The 27,288-nt window shown below is 40.9% G+C and overlaps 1 protein-coding gene across 1 annotated transcript; it reads left to right on the plus strand.

The window, feature by feature from the left end:
* The first annotated feature begins 3,536 nt into the window (after window positions 1-3,536).
* Window positions 3,537-10,887, plus strand: and2 (actinodin2). The gene is made up of 6 exons (XM_037786499.1): window positions 3,537-4,437; window positions 4,967-5,058; window positions 6,585-6,629; window positions 8,166-8,317; window positions 8,834-9,736; window positions 9,972-10,887. Exons 2-6 carry the CDS (start codon window positions 4,986-4,988, stop codon window positions 10,413-10,415), a joined length of 1,617 nt encoding a protein of 538 aa, XP_037642427.1. The 5' UTR covers window positions 3,537-4,437; window positions 4,967-4,985; the 3' UTR covers window positions 10,416-10,887.
* The last annotated feature ends 16,401 nt before the right edge of the window (window positions 10,888-27,288 follow it).

The raw sequence follows: 27,288 nt of genomic DNA on the forward strand, positions 1-27,288 counted from the left end.
CCAGCAACACACACAAAGTATTATCTGATTGGATTTGTAATGTGAACCACTTACAGGCTCAAGGATCAGAGCCAATTAACAGAAGTGTCTGTGATAGCAGGAAATAATCAACTTTATTAAAAATGCTTTAGAAAGTCAAGATTAGCCTGTCCAGACATGATTCAACTTCAAATCTGCAAAGGAACAGGAATAATACTCTGCAGAATGAAATGCCAATTGTAGAGCGCTTTAAGAAGATTATTTATTAAGAATCACAAATTCTGGGTGTGCAGGACAATGTAGAGATTAGACAGGATTAGGTTATAATTTATATAATTTATATTACATTAACAAGACTAAGAGTCTACAGCCATGCTGGCGGCTCTTTGAGGACGTACTCATGCACAGCGGTGCTTTGAGCTAAATGCTCACTTTGCATTCTAACATGCTCACAATGACTTTGTACTTTTTATTATGCTAACGTGTCTCCTCGATTCCTTTCCTCGCCTCCTATTCTTGCGTGATGCGAGCGGAGGAGGCGAGGAAGAGATGCAAGGAGAGAGGAAACTGTACACAAGAAGCGACGTCCGTTTCGGATGACGGTGACAGCTGATCACAGCTGGATCAGCTGTCAGTCGGTTTTAACAACTAATAGACACACAGTTGTCACTGCCAGAGCAGCAGGGTTTTCGCTCTGTTGCCTGTTACCTGTTTCACAAAACCTCATGCTAACATGGTATAATGTTTACCATGTTCACCATCTTGGTTTAGCGTGTTGGCATGCTATCATTTGCTAATTGGCACAAAGTACAGCTGAGGCTAATCCAAACAATATGGCAACAGAAAAGACAAACAACAAAGGAACATTATCGGTCGTGTCTAGAAGGGGACCCACAAATTGCGAAATCTGGCAAAAATTTAACCTTAACCGTTCAAGATCAATGCCTAACCTTAACCGTTCAAGGTCAATGCCTAACCTTAACCGTTCAAGGTCAATGCCTAACCTTAACTATTCAAGATCAATGCCTAACCTTAGCCGTTCAAGGTCAATGCCTAACCTTAACTGTTCAAGATCAATGCCTAACCTTAACCGTTCAAGATCATTGCCTAACCTTAGCCGTTCAAGGTCAATGCCTAACCTTAACTGTTCAAGATCAATGCCTAACCTTAGCCGTTCAAGGTCAATGCCTAACCTTAACCGTTCAAGGTCAATGCCTAACCTTAACTATTCAAGATCAATGCCTAACCTTAACCGTTCAAGATCAATGCCTAACCTTAACCGTTCAAGGTCAATGCCTAACCTTAACCGTTCAAGGTCAATGCCTAACCTTAACTATTCAAGATCAATGCCTAACCTTAGCCGTTCAAGGTCAATGCCTAACCTTAACTGTTCAAGATCAATGCCTAACCTTAACCGTTCAAGATCATTGCCTAACCTTAGCCGTTCAAGGTCAATGCCTAACCTTAACTGTTCAAGATCAATGCCTAACCTTAGCCGTTCAAGGTCAATGCCTAACCTTAACCGTTCAAGGTCAATGCCTGACCTTAACCGTTCAAGATCATTGCCTAACCTTAACTATTCAGGATCAATGCCTAACCTTAACTATTCAAGATCAATGCCTAACCTTAACCGTTCAAGGTCAATGCCTAACCTTAGCCGTTCAAGGTCAATGCCTAACCTTAACCGTTCAAGGTCAATGCCTGACCTTAACCGTTCAAGATCATTGCCTAACCTTAACTATTCAAGATCAATGCCTAACCTTAACCGTTCAAGGTCAATGCCTAACCTTAGCCGTTCAAGGTCAATGCCTAACCTTAACCGTTCAAGGTCAATGCCTAACCTTAACCGTTCAAGGTCAATGCCTAACCTTAACTATTCAGGTATAAATGCCTAACCTTAACCGTTCAAGATCAATGCCTAACCTTAACTATTCAAGATCAATGCCTAACCTTAACCGTTCAAGGTCAATGCCTAACCTTAACTATTCAAGGTCAATGTCTAACCTTAACTATTTCGCTAGAGTTTCCCAACTCATGGGTTACCTTCTGGACACTACCAACATTATCTGCTTTTCTGACAGTTGAGTCAATATTTGTGAACGTAAACATTCACTCAAAGCTACAAGCTTTAATCTGGGATTGCATTGACACACTGGTCTATTGACAATGGAAAATCTAAAATGTCGGAGATTTTGAAGTTATGTACATAAGCTTAATTTAATGTAAGCACTGCTCTGAGCCAGAATATGAAACTGAGCATCTGGGATACTGTCACAACATCCATTATTATGTCTTTCTTTCTTGCATCGGAAATACCAATAAATGATGTCTAAAAGGTTGTTGCAAAAACCTTTTTCCTGTTAACTCCATCAAATATTTCTTCCTCTTTTAACTTGACAACACAACTTTTAAATGAATAATAACAGAGTGATCCCTTGCTGGTTTATTTGTGTGACATGTAACTTGAACCAGATCTTAAGTGCTGTTACATAAAAGCATTTGACAGGCATCTTCATTTTTACAAGGGTCTGTGTTTTTAATGAGCTTTTCTCTCACAAGTTGTATGAGACGCTTTATAGGTTTCTAGCCCAAATTTTTGTTTAAGTTGCTGTGAATTTTCCATGCACAGAAAGAGACAGACATCTTAAAGCTGAAGAAGACAACCATTTGTCTCCTTTTGTGACAGCCCCAGTTATTTTGAAATGTGTAAATTGCAGGGATCATAAGGTTAGTCAGCTAAAATGTATGGATAAACAGTTGAAATAGTTAATGGATAAATGGTTGGAATAGTTAGCTAACGGATAAACAGTTGAAATAGTTAACAGATAAACAGTTGAAATAGTTAACAGATAAACGGTTGAAATAGTTAATGGGTAAATGTTTGAAATAGTTAGCTAAAAGTAATGGATAAATTGATGAAACATAGCTTCTGCCACTGGTAGCATGAATGCAAACTTGAGAAAACCAACCTAAACACTGACAGTGCAATTGTATGAAAAAATATTGTTACAATATACCCTTTTTATTGTTAATAGTGAAAATCAACTCAAAAGAACCCATTTGCAGCATGACGGGTTACGGGATACAGTTAATCTGACGGGGCTAAAAGGTCAGGAACACGACAAAGATTCTCTACTGTTTGTATATTTACATTTATGTTATGTAGGTATGTGTTTTTTAGGGAAGATATACCTTCAAATATTGCATGTTGGGTTGTTTAACTGTTTTCAGCTAACGTTTTCTAGTTTCCAAAGCTCCCATACTGTATATACATAGACACAGGCTGGAGGCTGTAGAGGCTACGTGGCACAATCCAAGCATCAGGAGCCTGAACCAAACAAACAAGTAGTGTTGGCATGCTGGTCCCTAATGGTTCTGCAGCTTCATTAGTGGCCTGGCTCTCCTAAGGACTCCAGCTTCCTCCATGTTGTTAAAAAAAAAACATGTGTGTGCAAGAAAAAAAAACTTTGGGTGTAGTGAGGAAAAGAATGCTTGTTTTCTCACTGACACTTCTATATTTTTGAAAATGTGAAATTTTCTTTTTTAATGAAGGTCTATTGGCCAATAAGAATGAAAAAAAACCAAGAACATAGCTGCAGACTTCTGACATCAAGTTTGGGAACATGATCAAAACGGCTGGTGCAACTTCTGAAATGTGTCACGTACCTGTCACCCTGGACAATATTGCTCACACATTTGTCGATACACTGATGCAACACAGTAGTTATTTCAGAAATAGTTTTTTTATTCTTTGTAGTCAATTTCTTCAGAGAGACTATGGCGCTGAAGCACTGGAATAAAGACGGGAGGTTTATCTGACTGAGTAGAGGAGGTATTTACTGTTTGTTATTTACAGCTAGAATCTTGTTTTATGTATCTTGTTTCTTGTATCATCAGGACTACCTCTTGCTCTACCGTTTCCTCTGAAAGTTTTATCAGCACCACCTCTGCGATAGCCTCAAGCACTTCTTTATAAATCTGCTCTCCTGTAACAGAGGCCTCAAACTGTGTGGATTTAACAGCTTACAGTTTTTTAAGTTCGCGCCCACTGAGCCGTTTATGTAAATTTCAAATCTCAAAATCAACTAGTGGCTTAAATACAATGTCACCTTGCGTGTTGACCCCAAATTCCAAACTTGTGAGGAAAGAAACATGCCGCTAAATGGCACCTTGTTAATGTTTCTCCACTGAAAGCAGTGGTGCTGCTCAACACTCCTAATTACAGGACCCCTATTGGTTGGACGGGTGGCAGCGCAGGAGCCAATCCTGGAGCGCCTGCCAGCATGCCGGAGCCGTACGACATGCCTTTTTGTTTTTAATGATCAAGGGGGCTCCTTTAAAATGTTCTCCTTCCTGTCTGTCCCATAGGTAAAGGGTTTTGACAGCTCAAGACAACCACAGTGCAGCCACTGGATCCAGAGGTGATCACAGGAGGCCAGAACTTCAGCACCTTTGCAGGTAAGAACTGATGTGATTGTTGCTAAAGTTTATACATTTAAAAGTTCAACTGTCTGCAACTCCAGCCTCATTGTCTTTGGATGAAAAGTGAGAAAGTCTTGTGTGAAACTGTAGATGACAATTTCTCTTTTTGAGCAAAGCGGCCATAATTCAACAGACAGAAGAACATTTCAAGCTTCTGGCTGTTTGATTGTTCAGTTCAGTCGCTTTATATTCTGATATTCATAACTATAGTCTTATTTTTTCTCAATAATCCTTGAAAAAAAGCTTTATTACATCATGTCCCCAATCCTCTCTATTGTCTTGGCATCAGCCATTTACATAAAAGCTCTCACTTTGTTCCGAGTGCATTGTCTTCTCATTTCCATATCTGACAGCTGAAAAAACCAACAAGACGCAGGAATCCAAGTCTATAGTTGCATTGCAATATTACAGTATAATACCAGAAGTTCAAACTTTATTAATCATCCTCAAATACAGTTCTGTTAAACTAACATCAGTGAATGTCGTTTCTGTCTTTTCACCTCAGGAAGCACATTAAACAGAAAATGGCACGTGTTGGACGACCATCGCTCTCCCTGATCCACACAGGAGTCCTGTTAGCTATTGTTTTACTACCAGGTGAGACTTGATTTACACATTTTAACTGATTAAGAATGTATGTATGATTTTATCTGATCTTTGTCACAAAGATTTAGTTGGCAGACAAATGGAAATGTACTCCTTTTTAACTGCACATGCAGGGATGTTGCCATATCACTGAAGGTACTGAGGTCTTTTGGGGGAATTTAACACTCTTTAATGATACTTGAATGGTTTCTTTATTCTGAAATTTGACAATATGTTTCTTTAAAATTTACAGTTTAGGCAGAAAATAAGTAGTTTAAGAAGAGAAGATGAGAAGTTTGTTGCAGTTTGACAACTTCAGACCAGTGGTTCCCAACCTCTCTAGTTACCTGCAAACCCCCGTTCACAGTTATGCTTTTCATTTCACAAGTCAAAAGCGTGATATTTCCTCCTCAGATTGTTTCATTTGAAGAATTTTAAGAGGCCCGAGGAGGTAAAAGTACTCCATATTTCACGAAAATGTAATGTTGTGTAACAGAAGTTTGCTGGAGATTAGTTTTATTTTCTTTCTAATCCATTTAATCATCTTCCTTCCTTTGGGCGATGCCTTTGTTGAACATGTTTACTCAAGTATTGCGCTTTAGTGCAATACTGAGGTAGTTGTACTCCACTTGAGTGCTTCCATATTGTGTGACTTGCTACTTCTACTCCAGAGGAGTGGAAGAGGAACATATTGTACTTCATTTATCTGATAGATAGTAGTTACTCTACTAATTGAGATTTTATATAGAAAATGTATGATGAGTTTATTAGATATGACACGTGTTACTTATAAACCACCCAACAGTGTAATGTATTTAAGTGAGCTCTACTCTGACTAATCACATCAGGAACACTATATAATAATATATAATAATAAAATATACAACAATATAACAATCACATGGGTTGTTTGTCTGCATAACAAATACTTTTACTCTTGATATTTTGATGCACATTAATTTATGGCACAGAATTATAGAGACGCCATTACCATCTCTTGAATACTAAAATAGCACGCCATGCTGATCCTGTAAATCTTTCAAGGGTCATAAAAAACACTGATCCTCTTGGAAAATTTCCACATTAATAAATAAGGGGGACCGGATGTTTCTGCCATAATCAGCTGACTTGGCTTGTTTTCTAGCAGTCGTAAACTTCTGAAGGAAAGCTCCGGTGGAAGCAGAGATGTACACAAACATGTCTGCCACCCTCCGTCCTTCCACTTTTACAGTGCATTGGTAATTGGTTTGTGTGAGGGCCCACTCTTTGTAGTTTTACAGGTTACCTTTAAGGAGGCCCCCAGTAGTTGCACAAACTCCACCGGTCTGGCTCAAAGCCAAACAGAGCGTGCATGGGGTGTTTAATCTGCAGGATGCTGCCTGAAGCAGGGCGCCAGAGTCCCAGCACCTGCAGTGTTTCACCCAGGGGCTTATTAGCAGGTCAGCGTTTTCCCTGATGTTGAGGGAAAGCGCAACATCTGGTCCTAGTCAGCTAACGTCCCTGCTGCTGCTAATGTGGCTGCTGCTTGTGTTTTACAGAGTTTCTGGGGGCTGTTCCAGTGGAGCAGCGCAGGGAGGAGGAAGGTAAGGACCTGTTACGTGGCATGTGGGACACGTTGGCTGTTTAGCCACTGAGGTCAAACATGAATTTGGGGAGTGGACTTTAAAACTTAAATCATCGACAGTTATAAAACTAATCTTCCTTTCTTCTATTCAGCCAGTAAGCACAACATACATGCTCAGTCATAATACGCCCTTACAATCTGGTGAAGTACAATCTAGAGCTGAAACGAAAATTAATTGGCCAACAGTTTTATAATTGATTAATCGTTTTAAAGTAATTTTTCATGGGGAAATGGCCCAAATTAGCTGGTTCCAGCCTCTTAAATGTGAGGATTTTCTTTGCCTTATATGATACTAAACCGAATATTTTTGGGTTAAAGGACGAGTGTGTAGCATTTAGGGGGATCTATTGGCAGAAATTGAATATAATATTACTAATAGGGCTGTCAATTGATTAAAATATTTAATCACGATTAATCGCATGATTGTCCATAGTTCACGATTATTGCAAATTAAACAAATTTTTATATGTTCAAAATGTACCTTAAAGGGAGATTTGTCAAGTATTTAATACTCTTATCAACATTTAATACTCTTATCAACATAAACGTATGTTTATATTTATTATTGGAAATCAATTAACAAAACAGAACAATGACAAATATTGTCCAGAAACCCTCACAGGTACTGCATTTAGCATAAAAAATATGCTCAAATCATAACATGACAAACTCAAAGGGTAACAGGTATTTTTAACCTAGACCCTATTTTCTCATGTTTTTGTGTCTAACTGACTAATAGGGACAATACATTTTTGAAACTGGTCCAGTATTGAGGGAGAGCGCTGTAGACGGCAGCTTCTCACAGACTGCAATATGGTGCTATTGGGGCAAGCTGGCACCGTCATTTATATCCACTAAAAGTGCTTGTCTTTGCCATGACAGGCTCTGATTGTTATTGGAAGTGTCTGACATTATGGAAAGAGTCTCGCTCATGGAGAAGTCTAGTGAAATCTGGCGAGGTGACGTGTTGCTGGAAGACAACGGTGGAATAGTGGAATTCTTCCATGGTGGAAACACAAGTAGCAGCCGGCAGATTTTTATGTCATTGCTGAATATTTAGATGATTTCAACAATGTGGATGAGGTCTTTGATTTCGATATTCAATTTTCACAACCAGACTTCTCCTTGAGCGGGATTTGGACACAATAACAAACAAACCGGCTCAGGAGAAAGGTAAGAAAAACTTTCCATAATGTTGTCAGACACTTATAATAACAATCTGAGCCTGTCAGCAAAAAAAAGGCACTTTTAGTGGACATAACGTTACATTGATGCTGCTCATTTGCCCTCACAGCTCGTTTCGGAGCAGCCGTCTGCAGCGTTCTCCTTCAATACTGGACCAGTTTCAGAAATTGTTGTCCTCGTTAGTCAGTTAGACACAAAAACGTGGGAAAATACGGTCCAGATTGAAATATACCGAAGTTACTCTTTAATACATCATTTGTAAATACTGGCTCCAGCACACTTGGTTTAGTTCCCTCTCCTCTCCCCTCAGTGCCTGCAGTGTTTGACGATGTGAACACCGAGGACACGGAGAAGCTGGTCCGCAACAGAAGGAACATCCCCTTTGCTGTACCCCAGTTCAAACGCCTGCCGGACTTCTGGGGATGGTACAAGTACTTCGTGAACAGCCACAACCAGGAGGGAGTGAGTGGAGTTTGTTTCACATTAATTATTTAGTTTATCCCAGCGAGGACTACGAAACAGTGCTTGTTTTTCCTTATATTGTCATCCTTATACAGTATTCCTCAGTTTGTATTTTAAGGAATTTTTCTTTTTCCTTTTTTTTTATAGATGTACTCAACACTTTCTGCCAAAAAAGACTGATTTAAACAGCTTTTGACAATGATAATATGAAAGTATTAATATGGCTTTACCCTCTTGATATGCTAAATTACTCTGCAATGCAAGTCATGTTCCAGCATGTCTTCTTAGTCCCAGTGAGAGCTCAGTGGTTTAACACTCAGGCTGTATGGATGAGTAACAAGACAGTGAGCTGAAAAAGAACATTCCTCCACAGAGGATTTGTGTGAAAGTGTTCATCTTTCAAGGGCTTTGTTGAAAATTCTTTTTGCTTTTATTTTTAGTTTAGTTTTACTCTCTATTGCATGTGAATCATATAGAATCAGAGCAGATTCATTCATGTTTCGCCCATCATTATAGGTTGAGGATCTGGATCGTCTGTACCTGGCCTACCTGCAGAACAAGCACAGGTCAGAGGAGGGCCCGAATTTCAACCACTACCTCAAGCACATCAGTGAAATCTACAAGTCTTGTGCCGATTCCGATGATCCAGAGTGCATCTCCGAGTCCACCAGCAAGCCAAAGGCTGCGTTGGTGATGCCCGAGTCCATCAAGTCTGCTGCCGTCAGGATGTGCAACCCTTACCTCGACCCCTACTGCCTCTTCCCCCTCGCCCACAATGTTGCTGCCCCGGAGCCAGAGCCGGCTCCGGCTCCAGCCAAGATGCCAGCCCCCATCTTCACTCCCATGCTGCCCATGCCCATGAAGAGCCCCACTGGCTTCTACCACTATGCCCCCGTCCTGGAGCCCTTCCTGAGCGCTGGGCAGAGGTCTGAGCTGCTGAGGATCTGCAGCCCTGAAGACGTGGAGTGTCTGCAGTATCACTTGAGGGCAGCTTATGGCTACCGCCCGGCCGTTGCCCCGGCCCCATCCTACGCCGCCCTCAAATGTGACCCCAGGGACCCCTACTGCAATCCCACCCTGGTCCACAAAGCCCCCACTGGCTTCTACCACCTGATGTACCCCAGCTGTGACCCAGCAGTCGACCCTCTGTGTGTGACCCACGCCGCTGCTCCTGCTCCTCTTGCTGCAGAGGAGGCCCCTAAAGAGCAACACTGCAACCCTCTCTATGACGGTGGCTGCAACCCCCTGACCGCCACCAAGCTGTCTGGCCTCACCAAGCCCGTGCTGGAGTACGCGCCCAAAGGCCAGCCCGCACCTCCTCCTGCTCCTCTGGCCTGCGACCCTCGCTATGACCCGTACTGCATATTGGCAGCCGCCGCTGCCCTGCGCAAGCCGGCTCCACAGATCCCCGCGCACCAGGTCTGAATTTGAAGTCCTGCTACTACGATACTAATAGTTAAATGTTTTGACTAATCTAGTGTAGGCTTAATCTTGCTTGTTGAATGGTTCTATTATTGTCTCTTCCTTTTCATTTGGTTAATTAAATGATGTAGTGAAATTAAATGGGTGTTGCATAATGCTTTCACTTGCTATCTATGATCTGCTTTTCATCTGTTTTGAACCAAAAACACAAATCAATCAATCAATCAACCAGGTCCGCTACAAGCTCGGCATCCCTGGCAAGACCAAGGAGGGCCACGACTGCTATGTGCACTACGACAAAGACTGCACCCCGGTGAAGTCTGGCTATGAGGCCAAGGCCGACATCAAGGCTCCAGCGAAGCCCTTCTGCCATCCATATGACCCCAGATGCGGCAGGTTTGCTTCACCCTCCGCCATTGAGGCCCCGAAGCCCGGCAAGGATGGCATAATCCTGCCCGACCCCGACTGCGACCCAGAATACGACTACAACTGCCGCCTGCGTCGCGCAAAGCCCGCCGCTGCTGCTGATGAGCCTGTCGCTGCTGCTGATGAGCCTGCCGCTGCTGTTGATGAGCCCGCCGATGCTGAGGAGAAAGCTGCTGATGAGCCTGCCATGGAGGCCACGGTCCCACGCTTTGAAGACTTCCTCAGGGGCATCATGAGCCAGCACAAGTAGATTTTAGACAACAAAAACAACATCTGCTACATAATTCACCTGGCAGAAATGGAGGTCACTCTGTAGTCCCTAATCTCTATGGACTTCATGGACCACAACCTTTCACAATATCATTATGGTCCATACAAAACTATCAAATCAATCAGAAAATATTGCAGCTCTTAAATCTGATTTTCCCAGAAAATCTGAAGGTTTCTTAATTTTGGTCTGTTTTTATAAAAGGGGGACAATTCAAGAGGGCCAAGCAACATACAGTATAACATGTGAAACTTGTGTATTAAATACTTGTATGTCTGTAGAAAAGAGTGGTATGTATAGACGTGTTATAGATTTAGGGGTAGTTTGAATTTGTGTTTGTGGGCAAGACTTTCTCTCTGTTGTACATTCTTTGTTTCCATTTGAGTCACCCTATTTAATGTTGTTTTTCACATTTTTCTGTAACTCTAAACCTCATAATGCTTCATCTGTTTAGTTTTTATAAAGTTCTAAATAAAATAAGATTTGAAAAACTTCAGAATTTTCTTTTTAGAGGTTTAATCATCCACACACTGAGGTCACAGACGGAAATAAAAGTATAAAACCTCATGATGATAACAGCAAAACACCACTGCTTAAGTCTTCCAACAAATATTTTGAATGTTTTTAATCATGTTAGAGAGCGCCTACTCTGCACACAGCATTTCATCACATCAGTCTCCAGATGTTTCAACTAACATGCAGCATATAGTTGAGCCTCATAGAGCCAGCTGGCACCAGTTTATGTCCCAGCATTATAAAAATAGCTCATTGTTGTTACATCTGCACATAATCTCCAAAAATATGTTTTGCATGATAGTACATCGCACTGCAAGACCTCTAATGGATTACAGATGAGTTAAAGCTGAAGAAGGTAGAAATGGAGCAAATATGATTTAAAAAAGTTATTTTTATAAAATCACTATATCCTGGCAGTAGTGCATGAGACAGGTAATCTGAAAAAAAATCATGTCCATCTGTGTCCTCCGGTGTCCTCCGCTTCTCCTAATGGCATCTGCAAGATTTCACAAACCGGAGGAAAACAACCAATCAGAGCCGATCTGGAGTCTGCCGTCCACGTCTCTGAGCAGCTGTCAATCACTCACAAACTCTGATCAAACGGTCAAACTCGTCAGCGTTGATCAAATATGAATCAATATTCTGTTACTGTAATGCCTATTTCTCGCCTCAAATGTTTTCAGAAACATCTTGTAGTGTACTGTTTAGTTGTAAAATGAAAAAGTTTATGACCCGGCAGCCATGTTGAGATCAGTTCAGGAAATACCAAGCACCGCCCACCAGCCGGAGCAATGAGGCTCCACAGTTATATGATATGAGTCTTAACCAATTGGCTACCAGTCGCACCCAATGGTCTTCTACCCAATATTTTATTTTACCGAGAATAAAGGATAACTTCAAGGGTCAGTATATCCAAATCACAAAACACACACTGCTATCTACAGATAAAGCCACCTAGTATTTCCCCTCCCAGCCAACTTCCAGCCGCCAGAAGTCTCCCCCCGTCTTCCTGTTTGCTGACAGGGTGTGTCTAGATTCCACTGTAAATACACCAATTCATTCAATTGCAGAGTGTCACCGTGAAATGGCGCTTTCTTCACAAAAACACATAAACCAACTGAAGAACACAGAAGAATAATGTTTCTTTGTTTAGGCCACAGTTTGCACTGCATGTTTCTCAGACATACAGTAGTTGCTGGATCCTCAAAAATGTTTGCCGCCCCTCAGTTGTTATGACGCAAAATCGTTTTAATGCCACTAATTTAACGCATCACCGCAATTGATCTTTCAAAGGCTGTTACAGGCTGCATAAAGCAGCATATTTGCCCACTCTCATGTTGATAAGAGTATTAAATACTTGACAAATCTTTCTTTAAGGTACATTTTGAACAGATAAAAAATGTGTGATGAATTTGCGATTAATCGATTAATTAATTCAATTTTAACTTTTCTTGCTTGGGCCAGAGTCGATACCGTTACTTGCTCCCGTCGCCGCCTCTCTCTCTCTTGCTTCACCACTCACTTCCCTCGTATACACACACACTCTATGCACTGCAAATGACCTACGCTACTCTTACAACAACTGGGTCTAGTGAGGGCCATTTCGCCTCGGCCACCGTAGCTCTCCAACACGCTTGGCACACGGGAGAGGCTTCAATTGGTTGTAATCTCCTCACTTCACTGCTAGCTACCACCAGATCCTACACATTGGACCTTTAATTAAAAGCATGTTATCCATCAAATAAATGTTAATCCAGATTTTTGTGCCAAGATTAGAGGTTGGTATGTACGGTGGTGTATGAGCAGGAGGATTACCATTTGCATGTCACACATCAGTGTAACAACAGTATTTGTCTCTGTCAGTACTGAATCTTCATTTACCAGTTGATTACGACAAAATTCAACCACAAATTCAGTCTTTGGTTGATAAATCAACACATTTTTACGATGTGAACCACCTTTACTCAAGAAATACTGAATGACGAACCGTGGTATTTTCTCTCCCAACGCTGAAAAGTTGTACTTTAGAAATGAACATCAGCCGTGGGCTACAAGGACTGCAGTCTGCTTCCCAATAACCAACTTTTCAGCAGCTTCAGCGCACAGCAGTCGCCTCAAGGAGACGAACGCTGCTACTGCTTCTGACAGTTTTAAAGGCAGATAACACAGCCGGGCCCAGTAATGACTACCTGAACACAGCATGCACTCAAGAATGCCCCATGAAGGTATGTTCCTACTGTAATTGTAGCTGCTGTCCTGTAAAGTTTGGACTTGTGCTGAGTTCTTCTGTCGTACTGGAATTAAAACTGTCTGAAGCAAGACAAACTTTAAGTTTCATTCAAGTTCAGTCAGGATTATCAGCTGTATAGTGTGCATTTTACACTGAAAGTTGGCACAAAAATGAAGCACAGGAGGCTTATATCCCTTTGTTCCGTGAGTCCTTCATTGTATATCAGTTATTTATATCAAGCCTTTTAATTTGCTTTTGGGCAATGGTGGAAAAGAACATTTACTCAAGTACTGCACTCAAGTACAATTGTTAGGTACTTTACTTGAGTATTTCCATTTTATGCACTGTTAGCCTTCGCTTGAATTGATTTGTTAAATACCACAAAATACCCAATAAACCTACCATAAATCATCTTTACAGTTAGTTACTGTAATTTGCATAGCATTATGGGTAAGGTGCAGACGTTATATATGTCATTTACAGTAACTTCCTGTATTTTTTGAAATTGCGGTAATATTCTGTTAACATATTAAAAAACCTTAAACCTTTATCGCAATCGTCATATACATACAGTTACATACATGAAACCTGACTTCTGCATTTAACCCATCCTAAGCATTTAGGAGCAGTGAGCTGCTGTTAAGTGCCCGGGGTTCAGCGTCTCACTCACGGACACTTCGGCATGCAAACAGGAGGAACTGGGGATCAAACCGCCAACATTAAAGGACGACCCACTGAGCTACAGCCACCAGAATATATGTTAGAATCAGTGCTACCATAGTTAGGCTATGACCACAAAATTATATAGTAGCCTATACATGTCTGTGCATAATGAGTTACTTTTGATACCTTAAATACATTTTGATTCTAATACTTTTGTTCTTTTACTTAAGTAAAATTTTGAATGCAGGACTTTTACTTGTAACTGTTAATGCTGTATATGTGTTTTCTGTGCTGTTGTCCCTTTTCCCTCTCTAGTAGCTCTTCCCAGGTGTGCCGCATTGCTCAACGAGGTTGGGAAGGAAGTGCTTCAAGGCTCCTGTGCCAGCAGCAAAAGGAGGAGGCCTCTGGTGTATGGGGACTACTGGTGTTGCCGCCTCTCAGCCTATGATTTTATTGTTTGTAGGTCTTTGTTAATACTGTAAATCCTATGGATTTGACTGTTTTAAAGGCACCCCAAGGGTGGGGCATAACAGTAGCAGAGTATTTCAACACTGTGGTATTGCTACTTATACGTAAGTAAAATATCTGAAGACTTCTTCCACCACTGTTAGGGCCTTAAATCCGAAGCAAATAAAAAATATTAAAGTACATTTTTAAAAGAAAACTTTCCAATCAAGTCTCACATTTGTAAGTTGCTTCACTCTGCCTCAATCCAATACATGTATTTCTTTAACCAACTAAATATCCTTTTGGAAATAAGATTAAGTACATGATTGCAGAGATGATTCCACTTTATTGTGGAGTGTGAACCTTCATATTTACATGCAGCCTCCAGCAGGTGGCGCTGATCTCCCAGAGCTCCAAATACAGAGGCTGTCAGTGTATCTGTCTGCAGCTGCTGTCACAACTGTCTCAGGAAATGAGCCTCCATCACAGTCTGGTTGTCAGAGCTGTTGATAGTCGAAACATTTTAGCATGTAAAACCCACAAAACATCAATTAGTTAATCTTAATTACAGTAAGCCGTCTATCCAACATCAAACTACCTCCTCTCTGACGCAGGTGAAAACATTTTTGTAATCCAAATGATGCAGAACAATTTATCAAAGATGAAAGTTTAATATCTTAGGTGAGATATTGTAAAAGCTGCACAGTGTCGTCGTTCAAAATTGAATTTCATCGAAGGTCGTCTCGGGGGAGCGGAGATCAAACAGTGTGAGGAGGAGAAAGAGAAAATGTTTGGAATCAATTTCACGCCTCCCTGAAGAATAATTGCTGTGGATTTTAAACATTATGATATTAAGATAAGCGCCTTTCAGCTTGTCTCAGTGGAACGCCTTTAGTCTACTGGTTTTATCACGGCTGCCTGTTTCGTGTTAATTACTAAATAACTGATGAATTTATCTGCCGTGAAAAACCTTTTCCCCGCCTGCTCCTGTCTGCAATAGATAGATAGATAGATAGATAGATAGATAGATAGATAGATAGATAACTACATAGATAGATCACCCGATCTGACTGTTATCAGGCTATTGAATAGGCGTTATCAACACACATCTGTGTGTAGGCTAGTAGGGGCCTACTAAACTAATAGTAGGTTCACAAGGCTGTTATAACACATTTATTTCAATGAGCCAATGTTCAGCATAGATGTGGATCATTAGGGCCCGACTATGTTGTAAAAGTGAAAGCAAAACTTAAAAGCAACACGTTCTATTACATTGTAAAACTTCTTGAAATTAAACGTTTTCAACACAAACAAAACAACGCCTACCTTAGGTTTAGGCAACAAAACAACTTCTTTAGGTTTAGGCAACAAAACAACTTTTTATGTTTTGGCAACTAAACAACTCCTTTAGGTTTAGGCAACAAAGCTACAACTACTTAAGGTTTAGGCAACAAAGCTACAACTCCTTTAGGTTTAGGCAACAAAACAACGTCTTTAGGTTTATGCAACAAAACTACAACTACCTTAGGTTTAGTCAACAAACTACAACTACTTTAGGTTTAGGCAACAAAACAACTCCTTTAGGTTTAGGCAACAAAGCTACAACTACCTTAGGTTTAGGCAACAAAACAACTACTTTAGGTTTAGGCAAAAAACTAAAACTACTTTAGGTTTGAGCAACAAAACTACAACTTCTAGCCTGACAACAGTCTAACCGGCTGGATAGATAGATCATAGTTTTAGTTCTGCACCTATATTCTCCTGACATCTTCTTCCTGAATTATTCACATCAGAACATTTATATCTACAGACCTACATGTATACATTATGCATGACCATGGTCAGCTTCTGCTTTTTGGGGACATCGGTTTGATATAAAAAGAGCTCCAGCAGAGTTTTCCCCTTGTAAACAAAAGTGTTTGCCCTCTGCAAGAGCAACCATTTATATCCTGGATCCATCCTTTATATAGAGACATGACTGACAAAACTAATGGACACAACATGTATTAATAACTGGGAAGTACACTTTTCAGTGCTACAGAAATGGAGCCAAAGCTGAGAGTGGTTTGCTTTGTTTGAGGTCTGTGGCCTTCAAGTAAAAACTCTCCACGAGTGGACTGATTGAGTCTAAAGTAGCAATATGGAGAATGGAATTTCATTTTCTTAGCCTTGTCCTCTGTAATGCTTTTTATTCGAGTGAGGCATTACAGCGAAAAGGTACACTAAAGCCATAAATTGACAGGGGCTTGTATCTAGAAATCTGTAGGGACCCGTGCACTTGTGCTACAAATGATAATTATGTTTTGTGAACCGGTTTCTGCTCTGTGTATTATTATATTTGCTATTTCAGAGAGATGATGGAAAATGCAAATGATTAGCAGAGTGGGATACTAAAAGTTGTGCGAGGAAAGTGAGTGTGACAGGCAGAGAGAGTGAGTCATTTGAAAAGGTCAGCACTGTGTAAGCTCTCACTGTGTTTTTGAATTAAGTGATATAATGAACTTTTTGCATATAGATGTGTTTTCAGTTGTAGTAGAGTTGTGGTTCGAGGTTTATTTAGTTTTTAGTTTTTTTTTAAAATGGCCTAGTTTGCTTAATTTATTTATGTCAGTAAAATTGAGCTAATTTTTCAGTTGATAATTTTATGTGACAGTAATGGTGGTCTTTTGCTGCAGTGTTGTTACGTGAACCAATACACATAGCTACACCTCTGTTAACACCTTATTGTCCTATCAACATTCATTGTGTTTCAGCCAGCGGTAAGTCACAGCCAGACCACAAACATGGAGAGAAGCCCCACAGAGATTGAACAGTGCTTCCTCTGTTCCCAAAATCTGTTTTCCTGCACAAACATTCCCCTAATAAATCTGGCCTTCTATATTTTTAACCAGAAAAATAAGCGTTGTAGGGAAATAATTGCACCAAGACATTTTAAGAGTTTCTTCCTCTGCCAAAAGGCGTATAAAGTAATTTTGTTGTTTCATCAGATGCATTTAAGTTTATTACTCTGTATGCGGTTGCTGCTTTTGTTTGCTGTGTTTGAGGGACCAGAGGTCTCAGTGGGGTAGACAAAAGAAACTGTTTACAGCTGATATAGTATATCACTGTATATCACTATAGGCTATATAAATTATATACCTTCAGTTACAAGCACTTCTGTTTTATTTTTTGTCTCATTAAATGTCACTATAGCCAGAGTGGGATCAAAATCCTCAGACTCTATATTTCTTTTTTTTTTTTAAAGTTATATTTTTGGGGGCATTTTTTCCATTTTTATGACAGGACAGTGGATAGAGTCTTGAAAGGGGGGAGAGAGAGAGTGGATGCGGAAAGGGCCACAGGCCGGATTCGAACCCTGGCCGCCGCGGTCAGGACCAAGCCTTAATACATGGACGCCCGCTCTACCAACTGAGCTAACCCAGGTGCTCAGACTCTATATTTCTCCGATGGTAAATGGCACCCTGTGTTACTAATGTGATTGTGAAAGATTAAATTAGCATACAAAATATTCCTAAAGATAGATAGATTTTAGTTTTTTGCTGAACTTGTTTTTCCTTTCAGTTTTTACTACCCTAAACAGCCCACTAGCTGGCTAACTGCTCGTTAGAAATAAGTGAACACAGTTTATTAAAAAAATTTATATTTACACCATTGATTCTTGTTTTACAACTGCAAACTATGCCTCAAATGTAGAACAAATACTCCGCTTAGGCTTGGGCCTCGGCCTCAAAGGTCAACCTCAGAAGGTCAACAATGTATTTGTGTGTCAAAGTTTAACTGTGAAAGCTCAGTGCGGATTTACTTGTGAGTGAATCCATTGAATTAATTTTCATTCAGTACAATTGTTCTTGTTATAAAACCTGGTCTGGCGTTTTATCCTGTCATTTCAGCCTGTTCTCATTGCCAGAGCGTCACTACCGAGGCTTTGTCATGTTCGCCGGCGTTTGATACCGCTGCACAAGGCACCCTTGAGCGCTGGTATGCGACGCACCGGGCTTAATTTTAATTGAATTTAATTTATTAAATGCCATGTAAACCCATCTGCAGCAACAGTAAATGCTCAGGGAAAGTGAGTCCCATAAACCTCCATAAAAAAGGAAGATATTGACGGTTGTCAGCTGATCTGATCAATGTTGGCTGGCCACTTCTTTAATTCATTAAACGCATGGCACATTGGTCTTTCAGATGCAATCTAGCCTTGAATAACAGTGAGCTGCCCTGACAGGCTTTGTCATCGATCTGTCGCAGCTCGCCAGCTCTGCCAGCAGAGATCAGACCCACGGGTAAACCTGGAGACGCCTGCCTGTCGTTCGTCAGCGTTGACTCACACCACGACGCAGGGAGGAGGAGGAGGGCGAAGGAGAGGAACCAGGAGGAAAGCTGTGGTTTATGTTGGATATTTACACGAAGATACAGCGGGCAGAGAAGAGACAGATAAACACACATGGACAGATGGAGACTTAGAGAGAGACCGACAAGGGGAGTGAAATAGAAAATCAAGGAAGGATTTGACAGACGGACAACCTGTGGGAGTGGTGGGGGCGAAGGAGACGCAGCCCTGCGGCGTTGGTGGATAACACACACTGAACTCTATTATTGTTATTCAGCTGGCAGTCCTCCGGGTCCTGTGGACAACGATTTTAGCTGACTTTGCTACAAACACAGCTCCTCGCTAAGTCTTGGCCTCGGAGGTTGCGAGGGAGACCCGGGAGCTGTGGGAGTTTTCTCGGCTGCTTGAGTCAGCACCAGGCGAGGTTTGTGCTGACAGCAAGGCCTCAACAGCCTGTTCCTCCAGAGAGCGGGGGAATATCATTACCTCCAATCAAACCTGCAGTCTATGAATGGCAATGAGGAAAAAAACAGAAGCTAACGGAAATTAGCTCCTCTGTACATTCATTACACTCAGCGCCAGTGTTGCGCCACATTTTGGATTCAGCACACGGAGTCCGTTTGAAGTCATCAAAAGTTTAAAATGAAAAGCTTTAGTGTGAGCTCTGCTGTTTCAAAGTAAAGTTTTCACATATTCACTATGTAACTCGGAGAATTGGCTACATCTTTACACTGTTTAAACACGAATCCCAGCAGATAAAATCAGTAAATATGAACATTCACCACAGACAGCAAACACAGACTCCGCAGCGTATTACTGTCCCATTTGATGCGCTGTTTGTTGAGTGAGCTACAGCCCACAACAGAGAGCTTGTTTGCTGGCAGACTTTGTATTGGAAAAGTAGATGTACTGCAGCTTGTAAATTCACAAAGTTGCTCTTATTTTAAGTCAAAAGCCAGACAAGTCAGAAATGTTTCTGGTCTCAAGAGGGTGGCTGTCAAGACTTTTTTTTTAATGGGGGTCCTGTTGGAAATAATCCCTCAGCAGCACAAAGACTTCAAACCAGTCATTTAAAATTTAAAACAAAGTAAAGAGAAATATCAAATGGCATCTTTAAAACATGTAATGGAAATATGACACACAGTGTGTAGATGTTTTTTTTTTCCATCCTTTGGATACAAATGTTTTTTTATGTTCAAAGGCAGTCATGCTGTCAAAGTGCTTCTCTGCCTCAGGGTTTATTTATAATTTAAAATGTTCCTACTTTTCTACAAAAAGAATGGGAGCGGGTCTCACCACAACCATTTTAATGTAACTCTACACTTTTTTTTTTAAAATTCACATATTTAAAAACTCATAGAGGGTAGAAAGTGATGCAGGAATGAGTCCTAAAGCCAGGAAATGAGTTAGCATTTTAGCACTTCAATTCAAGTCAATGGGTTTTTAGATGCTTGAAATAAAGTCTGTGGTTAACACAAGCTTAAGAGATTTTAACGTTTTGTTCTACGACATAAAATACGTCAGTAAATATCCCACTCGTGAATTTTGAAGCCTTTACGTGTCTTATAAAAGGCGGTTGCTAACAAGTGGCTGAATGAGACTATTAACGTCATCACAGCCTCGTTGTGTATACTCGCGCTCATGCGACCGTGGTGTAGTTTGTTTATAGCCTAACGTTAGCTTTTTACTTCTGGCGATTGCATTCACACTTCAAAAATCATAAAAGTGGTGTTCATTTGTGAAGAATTATCTTGCTGAACAAAATGTGTAAGTATCATAAACGTTTGTTTGCCACAGATCTTATTTTCTGCAATAATTCAAAATCCAATGAAAAAATCCCATTGGGTTTTTGTCGAGGGAACCCAGGGCGATGTTAACTTCCTGGTTGGCCTAATACGTCTTCCCTGGAGCAATATATTGACTTTCAATAAAGACAATTTGAAGTGGTTTGTAGGAAATAATCTACACAATTTGACCTCAGATTTTGGGGTGAATGTGAGCTTTTTAAAGCTTCTCTTGAGGCCATTTCTCCCTGTTTCCTATTTGTGCATGATGCATTAAAAGCATGTCAGGAGCCCCATGGAGTTCAATGGTGTTGACCATAGTATGGATGGAAAAGCACTCACTCACACACACACACACACACACACACACACACACACACACACTTCTGAGCACTTGCTTTGAAGCATCTGCTGCCCAGAATATTCCTGTCAGTATGAATTTCTTATAGTTGCTGCATCTTTTACTCTTGTGCTCTTGATGTTCGATGGAAGTCGACTTCACAGGTCAGACTCTCTTCATCTCTTTGACCCAAATATCCTCAGACGCCACACGTTTATGATGAACACAGATTTGTGTAGTGAAACCATCTTCGGGGCTTTCAGCTGGAAGCAACATACGTCTCATAATCTCAGGCGTGGTTGACTTTACTGTATGTGAAGATAGTATTTGCCTTGGGTGTTGCTTTTGTATAAGGACATTATAAAAAAAAGCCAGAGAAAAAGAGTCAGGAGGGGAATAACGTGTTTTCACTGCAGGATTATGGCCAGGACAAGCAGAAAGTACACTCACATACTGTAATCTCATGTCCCTGAAGCTCACAACACATTTACTGACGATCCATAGTTTGCTGCAGTGGAGTGAAAGAGAAAGCAGAAGCAACATGACAACCTTTTGTCTGTGAAAGCAACACGCCATCTTCTATGTGAGACAAGGATAACTTCTTCATTTCTCCAGCAGCAACCTTGGAAGAATAAACTCCCAGTGTTTGTTTGTTTCACTCACAGCTGGAAGAGCTATGTACACACCATCGTTGTAAGGTTATATTTTAAATTGTATTTTTTCTAAGGTAGTTGTAGTAATCTGGTATTTGTATAGTGTATTCTAAAACAATATAGTCTTTATATATAGATATTTATCTCTGCTGTTGATATGTTTATTTACTGTGTATTTACTGTTCCTGTACATTTCCTGGATAACTTGCATTTGTAACACAAAAAATAAAGTACATCTACAGTATCTATCTATCTGTCTGTCCGTCTGTCTGTCCGTCTGTCCGTCCGTCCGTCCATCCATTCATCGATCATGTGGTGGCCTAAAGGTGTGAGGAGCAAGCTTTTAACCGGTCGAGTGAAAAGCAGAGCTTGTCCCTCCTTCATTACCACCACCTCACCTTGAGCAAAGACCTCGACACCAACTGCTCCAGTGGCCAGCAGATCAGTCGTTGTGGTTGTACTGGACAGCTTCCAGGTGTCAATGTGTAACTGTGTGAATGCGATCAGGGTGTTCCTGAAAAAGAGAGCATTGCTCTCAGTGAAACTCCCCCCTGACTAAATAAAGGTGAAAGTATGTAAGTAAAGAAATCCTATCTTGCCTTTTGTTCTTCGCTGAAAGTTTTTTAGACAACAGAACCAATAGACAGTGGACTCAAAGACTCGGAGCAGGTTGCATGAAATAAGGTTTTTACTTTAAGCAAAGGTTCGGTACGCAGAAGATCAGTCCAGAATAAGCGGAGGTATCCAGAAATCCCAAGGCGAGGTCTAATTACTACTAGGAATACACAGACTAAATACACAAGGAAAGGAGGGTGATTGGACACAGGTGGAACTAATCAGGATGGAGTAGGCTATCACACAGGCGGGAAACACACAAGGGCAGGAAGGGAAGTTATCTGAAACAAAGAAGCCCCCCGGGAAGAGCACCAGGCTCTGAAGCTAATTTTGCATATTGGCTAAACGGTGGGATTACAACTTCCAGGTCCGTCACGTGATGCCACTGGGGCCAGAAAGTAAAGGTTAAAGAAATGCTAGAGTGCCTGCTCTATATGGACACAATGGATGCGGAAGATCACCGGAAGATCGGGTAATTTATCACTCGGATGTTGAACTTTTTTTGCTTCATGCGCCAACATGAATGAATGAATGTGAGCAGCCTACAATGCTGTATACAGTTCTCTTTATTTATCCATCCAACAAGAGACAAGGTGAGTATTTCAAAATAAAACAGGAAACACAAAACAAGAATGAATGAATCAAAAACAACATAACCTAGGAGGCAGGGTGGGACATGGCAGTTTTTCACCAATACAGTCTTCAATACAGTGTTTTTTTTTAATCTATCGTAGGACTTATCAAATATATTTCAGATACAAGAAGGAAGACAAAGACTACAAAATAGTTTTTAGTAGATAGTGAGCGTGAATAGTTTGACATTTTGGGAGATACATTTATTTTCTTTCTTATCGATATTGAAATGAGAAGATATTGATCTGCTCATCACCACTCTCATATTTGTCAGTTACTGTAAATGTGAAACTATAGCCAGCAGCCTTTTAGCCTAGCTTAGCACAAAAAAAAAACAGTGTACAATTTAAATACAACAAGATATTGTCCTGCAAAGAACTACTCATAATAGCACCCCAATACTTTGGTTTTTGTCACTCTTTATACTTCCTGGTTCAAAATGACGTGGATTACATATTAATTGATTTTTATTGGATATAAACGAATTACAGTGCATTATTTTTTGTAGGAAGCTACGAAAAGAGAACGTATGAGAACAGCCTGAACATCCAGCGAGAAAGCGAATAGTATTTCCCAAAACTATTCCTTTAATAATCCACTGGGAACTGCAGTAGCACAGAAGATGACATGAAAACTTTTACTCTTCATCACTCTCTGCTACGGAGAAACACTTTGACAGCTCTCATAATGTACTCTATGCTGTTGGACACTTTCTTTTCTCTCACATTCTCATCTTTTTTTTATCTCTTTCTTATTTGCTTATTGGTGTTGGGGTGCACAGCGATGGGAGAAACCCTGGTCTCGAGGGAATGGTGTAAAAGTACACGGAGTCGTGAATTGAGATGACACTCGCTGCTCTCTCGCACTTTAGATTGAAGGCTGCAGCTGCCAGACAAGAAGATGATCATTTTCAAGATTCAACTAAAGATGGAGCCCTGCTGCCTTTTGAAACGTATAAAAGACCAGCTCTCGTCTTTTCAGGGGCAAGATGTGGGAGAGAAGCACCAACAGGGAACGAAGAAAAGGTAGATGTCTTGTCTGAAGCTGTCAGTGCTGTACAAAAAAAACATGTGGTTTTATAACAGGGAAGTTCCTGCTGCTTTGTTTGAAAGAAAAAAAAAAATCACAGATTTTTGTCACTTTTATTGAAGAGAAATGTACAATAAAAGCAGGCCAAGCTATATTTGGTGTAATCATATGGAAACAGTTTGGTTTAAACTATCTCTTTGGGAGGATGCTGTGAGTGACGTTCTGAGATTTATGGCACCGTAGAGACAGAGGGGAGGCTTCAGCTACTTTTTCATCTTTGACAGTAACAACTTCTCAGCAGAACAGCCCTCCCATTAGCGCAAGGACTACCATTACCTCCCAGCTATCCTAACAAGCACAAACTGGTCTTCGGGGCTCATTTGGAGGAGAGTGAGCTCTGTAGCGTTGCATTTCTCTTTGCGCTACCACCTCTTATCTTTATGTAGGTTGGATTGTTGGATTTTTTTTATCTTTTCTTGTTGTGTTGCTTGGCATTGAACAGACCGACTTTCTGAAAATTAACAAGGCTGTGTCTTTGTTATGGAGAGGCAGGAGTGGGCACGATACTGCGAAATTACCCACCTGATGCTTGCAGTACACGCCACACACTCGCATACACATGGGGATTTGCTTTGCTCTTTCACTATTTGATAATCAGCTGCAGCAACAATCAGAATGGGAAGCAGCCATAGAAACGTGTGCCTCTTCAGTGCACGGTGCATGCGATAAATATGCCTGCAAATCATTCTTATCCTCAGCCAACCCTGCTCTAGTTGTAACTGATGATTTATTGATATGTTCTCACTGCTCCAATCATCATGTCCCGTACCGTATGACCTACAGGGAGAAAGATTCAGTCACACTCTGTCCACCTCTCACACTGTAGTGTTGCTCCGGGTCACCGTCAGGTCAGTCCAACAGAACCTCTTCAATAATTCAAGCACTGGACCGGAGGGCTGGGAAGCACACGACACTAAACTCCAGCCAGGCACTCACAGCTCATCATCAGTCGCCGACGGGTAATGAACCTAAATGACCTGACATGAGCAGAGAGAGATAAATTAAGTGCTGTGGAAGTGAAGAGCATGCACAGTGGATATCTAGGTATAACACGGCACCTTTATCCTTATTTAATGTTTATATAATCATCCATCATTTAAAGGCAGGGTTGGTAAAGATTTTACAAACCTTTTTTGTTAAATTAGTTGAAATTCTCATTATATCCCGACAGTTTTTCTGAGGAAAAAAAAGAAAAACATCCAGTATCTGTGGCAGTGGCTTTGGAGTGCGGCCTGAAGGGACGGGGTCAGCATTGCCGACTTGTCTTTCTCTCTAGATTTAGGGAGTTTTGGAGCTAGTGCTGCTAGCTACTTTCATTGGAAAAGCTTTGGCAAAACTGGACTCAGTTTTTCAGTTGGATCATTTTTAAAAAACTAGTGTACTGACCCTAGCTTTAAAGGAAAAGTTAGACATTTGGAAAATAAGCTTAGGCTATTTGCTTTCTTACTGAGAGTTAGACAATGTTTGTACAGTAAATATGAAACTACCACAAGCAACCGGTTAGCTTAGCTTAGCATAAAGACTGGTAACAGAGGGAAATCGGCCGTGTGAGCAGCGCATGGCAGCTGCGTTACCTGTTGTTTTTTATTTCAGCGTCCATGTTAACAGGTTAGAGCAGCGTCTCACGTGCGGCTCGGCTGCGTGTCAGCTGTGTCTCTTCTAGAGATTTGAGGTCTCGCCTATTTTTGACGCGAGCCGCGCACGGTTCACAGCAAAAACAGAGAGTGAAAGTTATCTATTGACAGTATATTGACATTATACCAGCAAAATTACTACAGTTTTGATGTCTATATCTGTAGAATATGTCACGGACGTGAAAAACGTAAAGATTTCTTTTTAAATCAACACTTGCTGCTTTCATTTCAATTAAAAGCCCTCAAGCATTTTTTCTGTGGACAGAATTTCTTCATTTGTTAACACAAGGCTTTTATTCTGAAATACAGTATGTGCAGGACAGTGTTGTAGAACATGCAGTGACTTGCAGGGCTCCATGAATGAATAACCTATATGGTTTTAATGGTGGATTATTACTATTATTTGCAAATTAGCACACGTTTCTTAACCTTTCTCTGTCTAAAATAAATAAAAATGAAATTTAGAATTTAATGAAACGGCCACTATGAAAGGCAAACTCTATGTAGAAAGAAAGGGCTGGCAGCAGCAGCAGCAGAAACGCTGCAGAAACACAGCTAGTGTGAACACCTGACAAGTGAATCATGCAGCCGCCATGTGAAGCAGCCGCCACGCGAAGCAGCCGCCAGTCTGTCCCGGGTGTAAAGGTAACAAAATCTGCAAACTACAGCTCACTAATTAAACCTGCAGTAGGCAGAATGTTTTGGCATCATTGGGCAAAAAATCCATAATAACCTTTCAGCATATTGTAATTCAAGTGTTCTGAGAAATAACTAGACTTCTGCAACTCCTCATTGCTCTGTTTTCAGGCTTTAATAAATCTAGCCTGTGATGGGAGACTTTGGCCAATCAGACTTTGGTCATTTCAGAGAGAGAGCGTTCCTATTGGCTGTTCATTCAACGGAGGCAGCTGTCAATCATTCGCGAACTCTGATCAAACGGTCAAACTAGGCAGCGCTGATCAAATATGAATCAATATTCTGTTACTGTAATGCATATTTCTCAAACATCTTGTAGTGTACTATTTAGCTGTAAAATTAGAGAGTTTGCTCCGGCCTGTGGCGGTGTTTGGTATTTCTTCAACTGTTCTCAACATGGCTGCCGGATCACAAACGTTCTTATTTTACAGCTAAACAGTACACTATACTTTTTTACACATTGGTAAATAAGCTGTGTATAACGGGTTAATTGGTAGGTGGATTTTGTTATCTTTGGACAGTCACGCTAGCTGTTTCCTCCAGTTTCCAGTCTTTATGCTAAGCTAAGCTAACCGTCTGCAGCCTTTCACCTGCTGTTTACTGTGGCTGCATTTACAGAAATGACTTAGAGTGTGCGAGCATCATGGCAAGCGCCCTTAAATTATTCCCTGCTGAGGAAATTCACTGAACACATGAAGTCAGAACTTTTACTGGCAACGATTACTGAGCAAAAGGATGCACTGAAAGGTTTTGACAACTAGTGAGCGTTTTAAATCCCCACAGGAAGCTTAATAATCACCCTTGAGCTTAAACTAAGAGAGGAGAGAAATGAGTGAGAGCGTCAAAACTTCTCCATCAGCTGAATTAATCAGGAGTCTGAGAGTGCTCTTCACAGAGCAGGCTGGCATCACGTCTAATGACTCCAAGTCGGAGCACAGGGTGTCCCTAATTGAACTTTAAACACAAGAGAAAGACAAGGAGCGAGGGGACAAAAATAACACTGTGTACCCATTACCCTTTACATAGCAGAGTGAAAGTTCAGGCTGAATTCTCGGTGGGATATAGAGATACGGTATGAGCTCCCTTTGGGGTTAAAGGTGCAAACACAGATTTCCACTGAAACGAGAGTCACGACGAATCCTCGTCTGTTTTTAGAGCAGATGCAGTGTTTTGAGTCTAATCTTACTGAATGGGCATTTTCAGGGAGCGAGTGCTCATCATGCAG

This window comes from Sebastes umbrosus, chromosome 12 (genome assembly GCF_015220745.1).
Source record: "Sebastes umbrosus isolate fSebUmb1 chromosome 12, fSebUmb1.pri, whole genome shotgun sequence".
Lineage (NCBI taxonomy): Eukaryota > Metazoa > Chordata > Actinopteri > Perciformes > Sebastidae > Sebastes > Sebastes umbrosus.

Excerpts from the sequence above, each read along its gene's own strand:
- and2 (XM_037786499.1), top strand. The coding sequence starts at position 4,986 with ATGGCACGTGTTGGACGACCATCGCTCTCCCTGATCCACACAGGAGTC. Across the intron at positions 8,318-8,833 it reads ACAGCCACAACCAGGAGGGA|GTTGAGGATCTGGATCGTCT; the intron begins GTGAGTGGAGTT and ends CCATCATTATAG. Across the intron at positions 9,737-9,971 it reads CACAGATCCCCGCGCACCAG|GTCCGCTACAAGCTCGGCAT; the intron begins GTCTGAATTTGA and ends TCAATCAACCAG.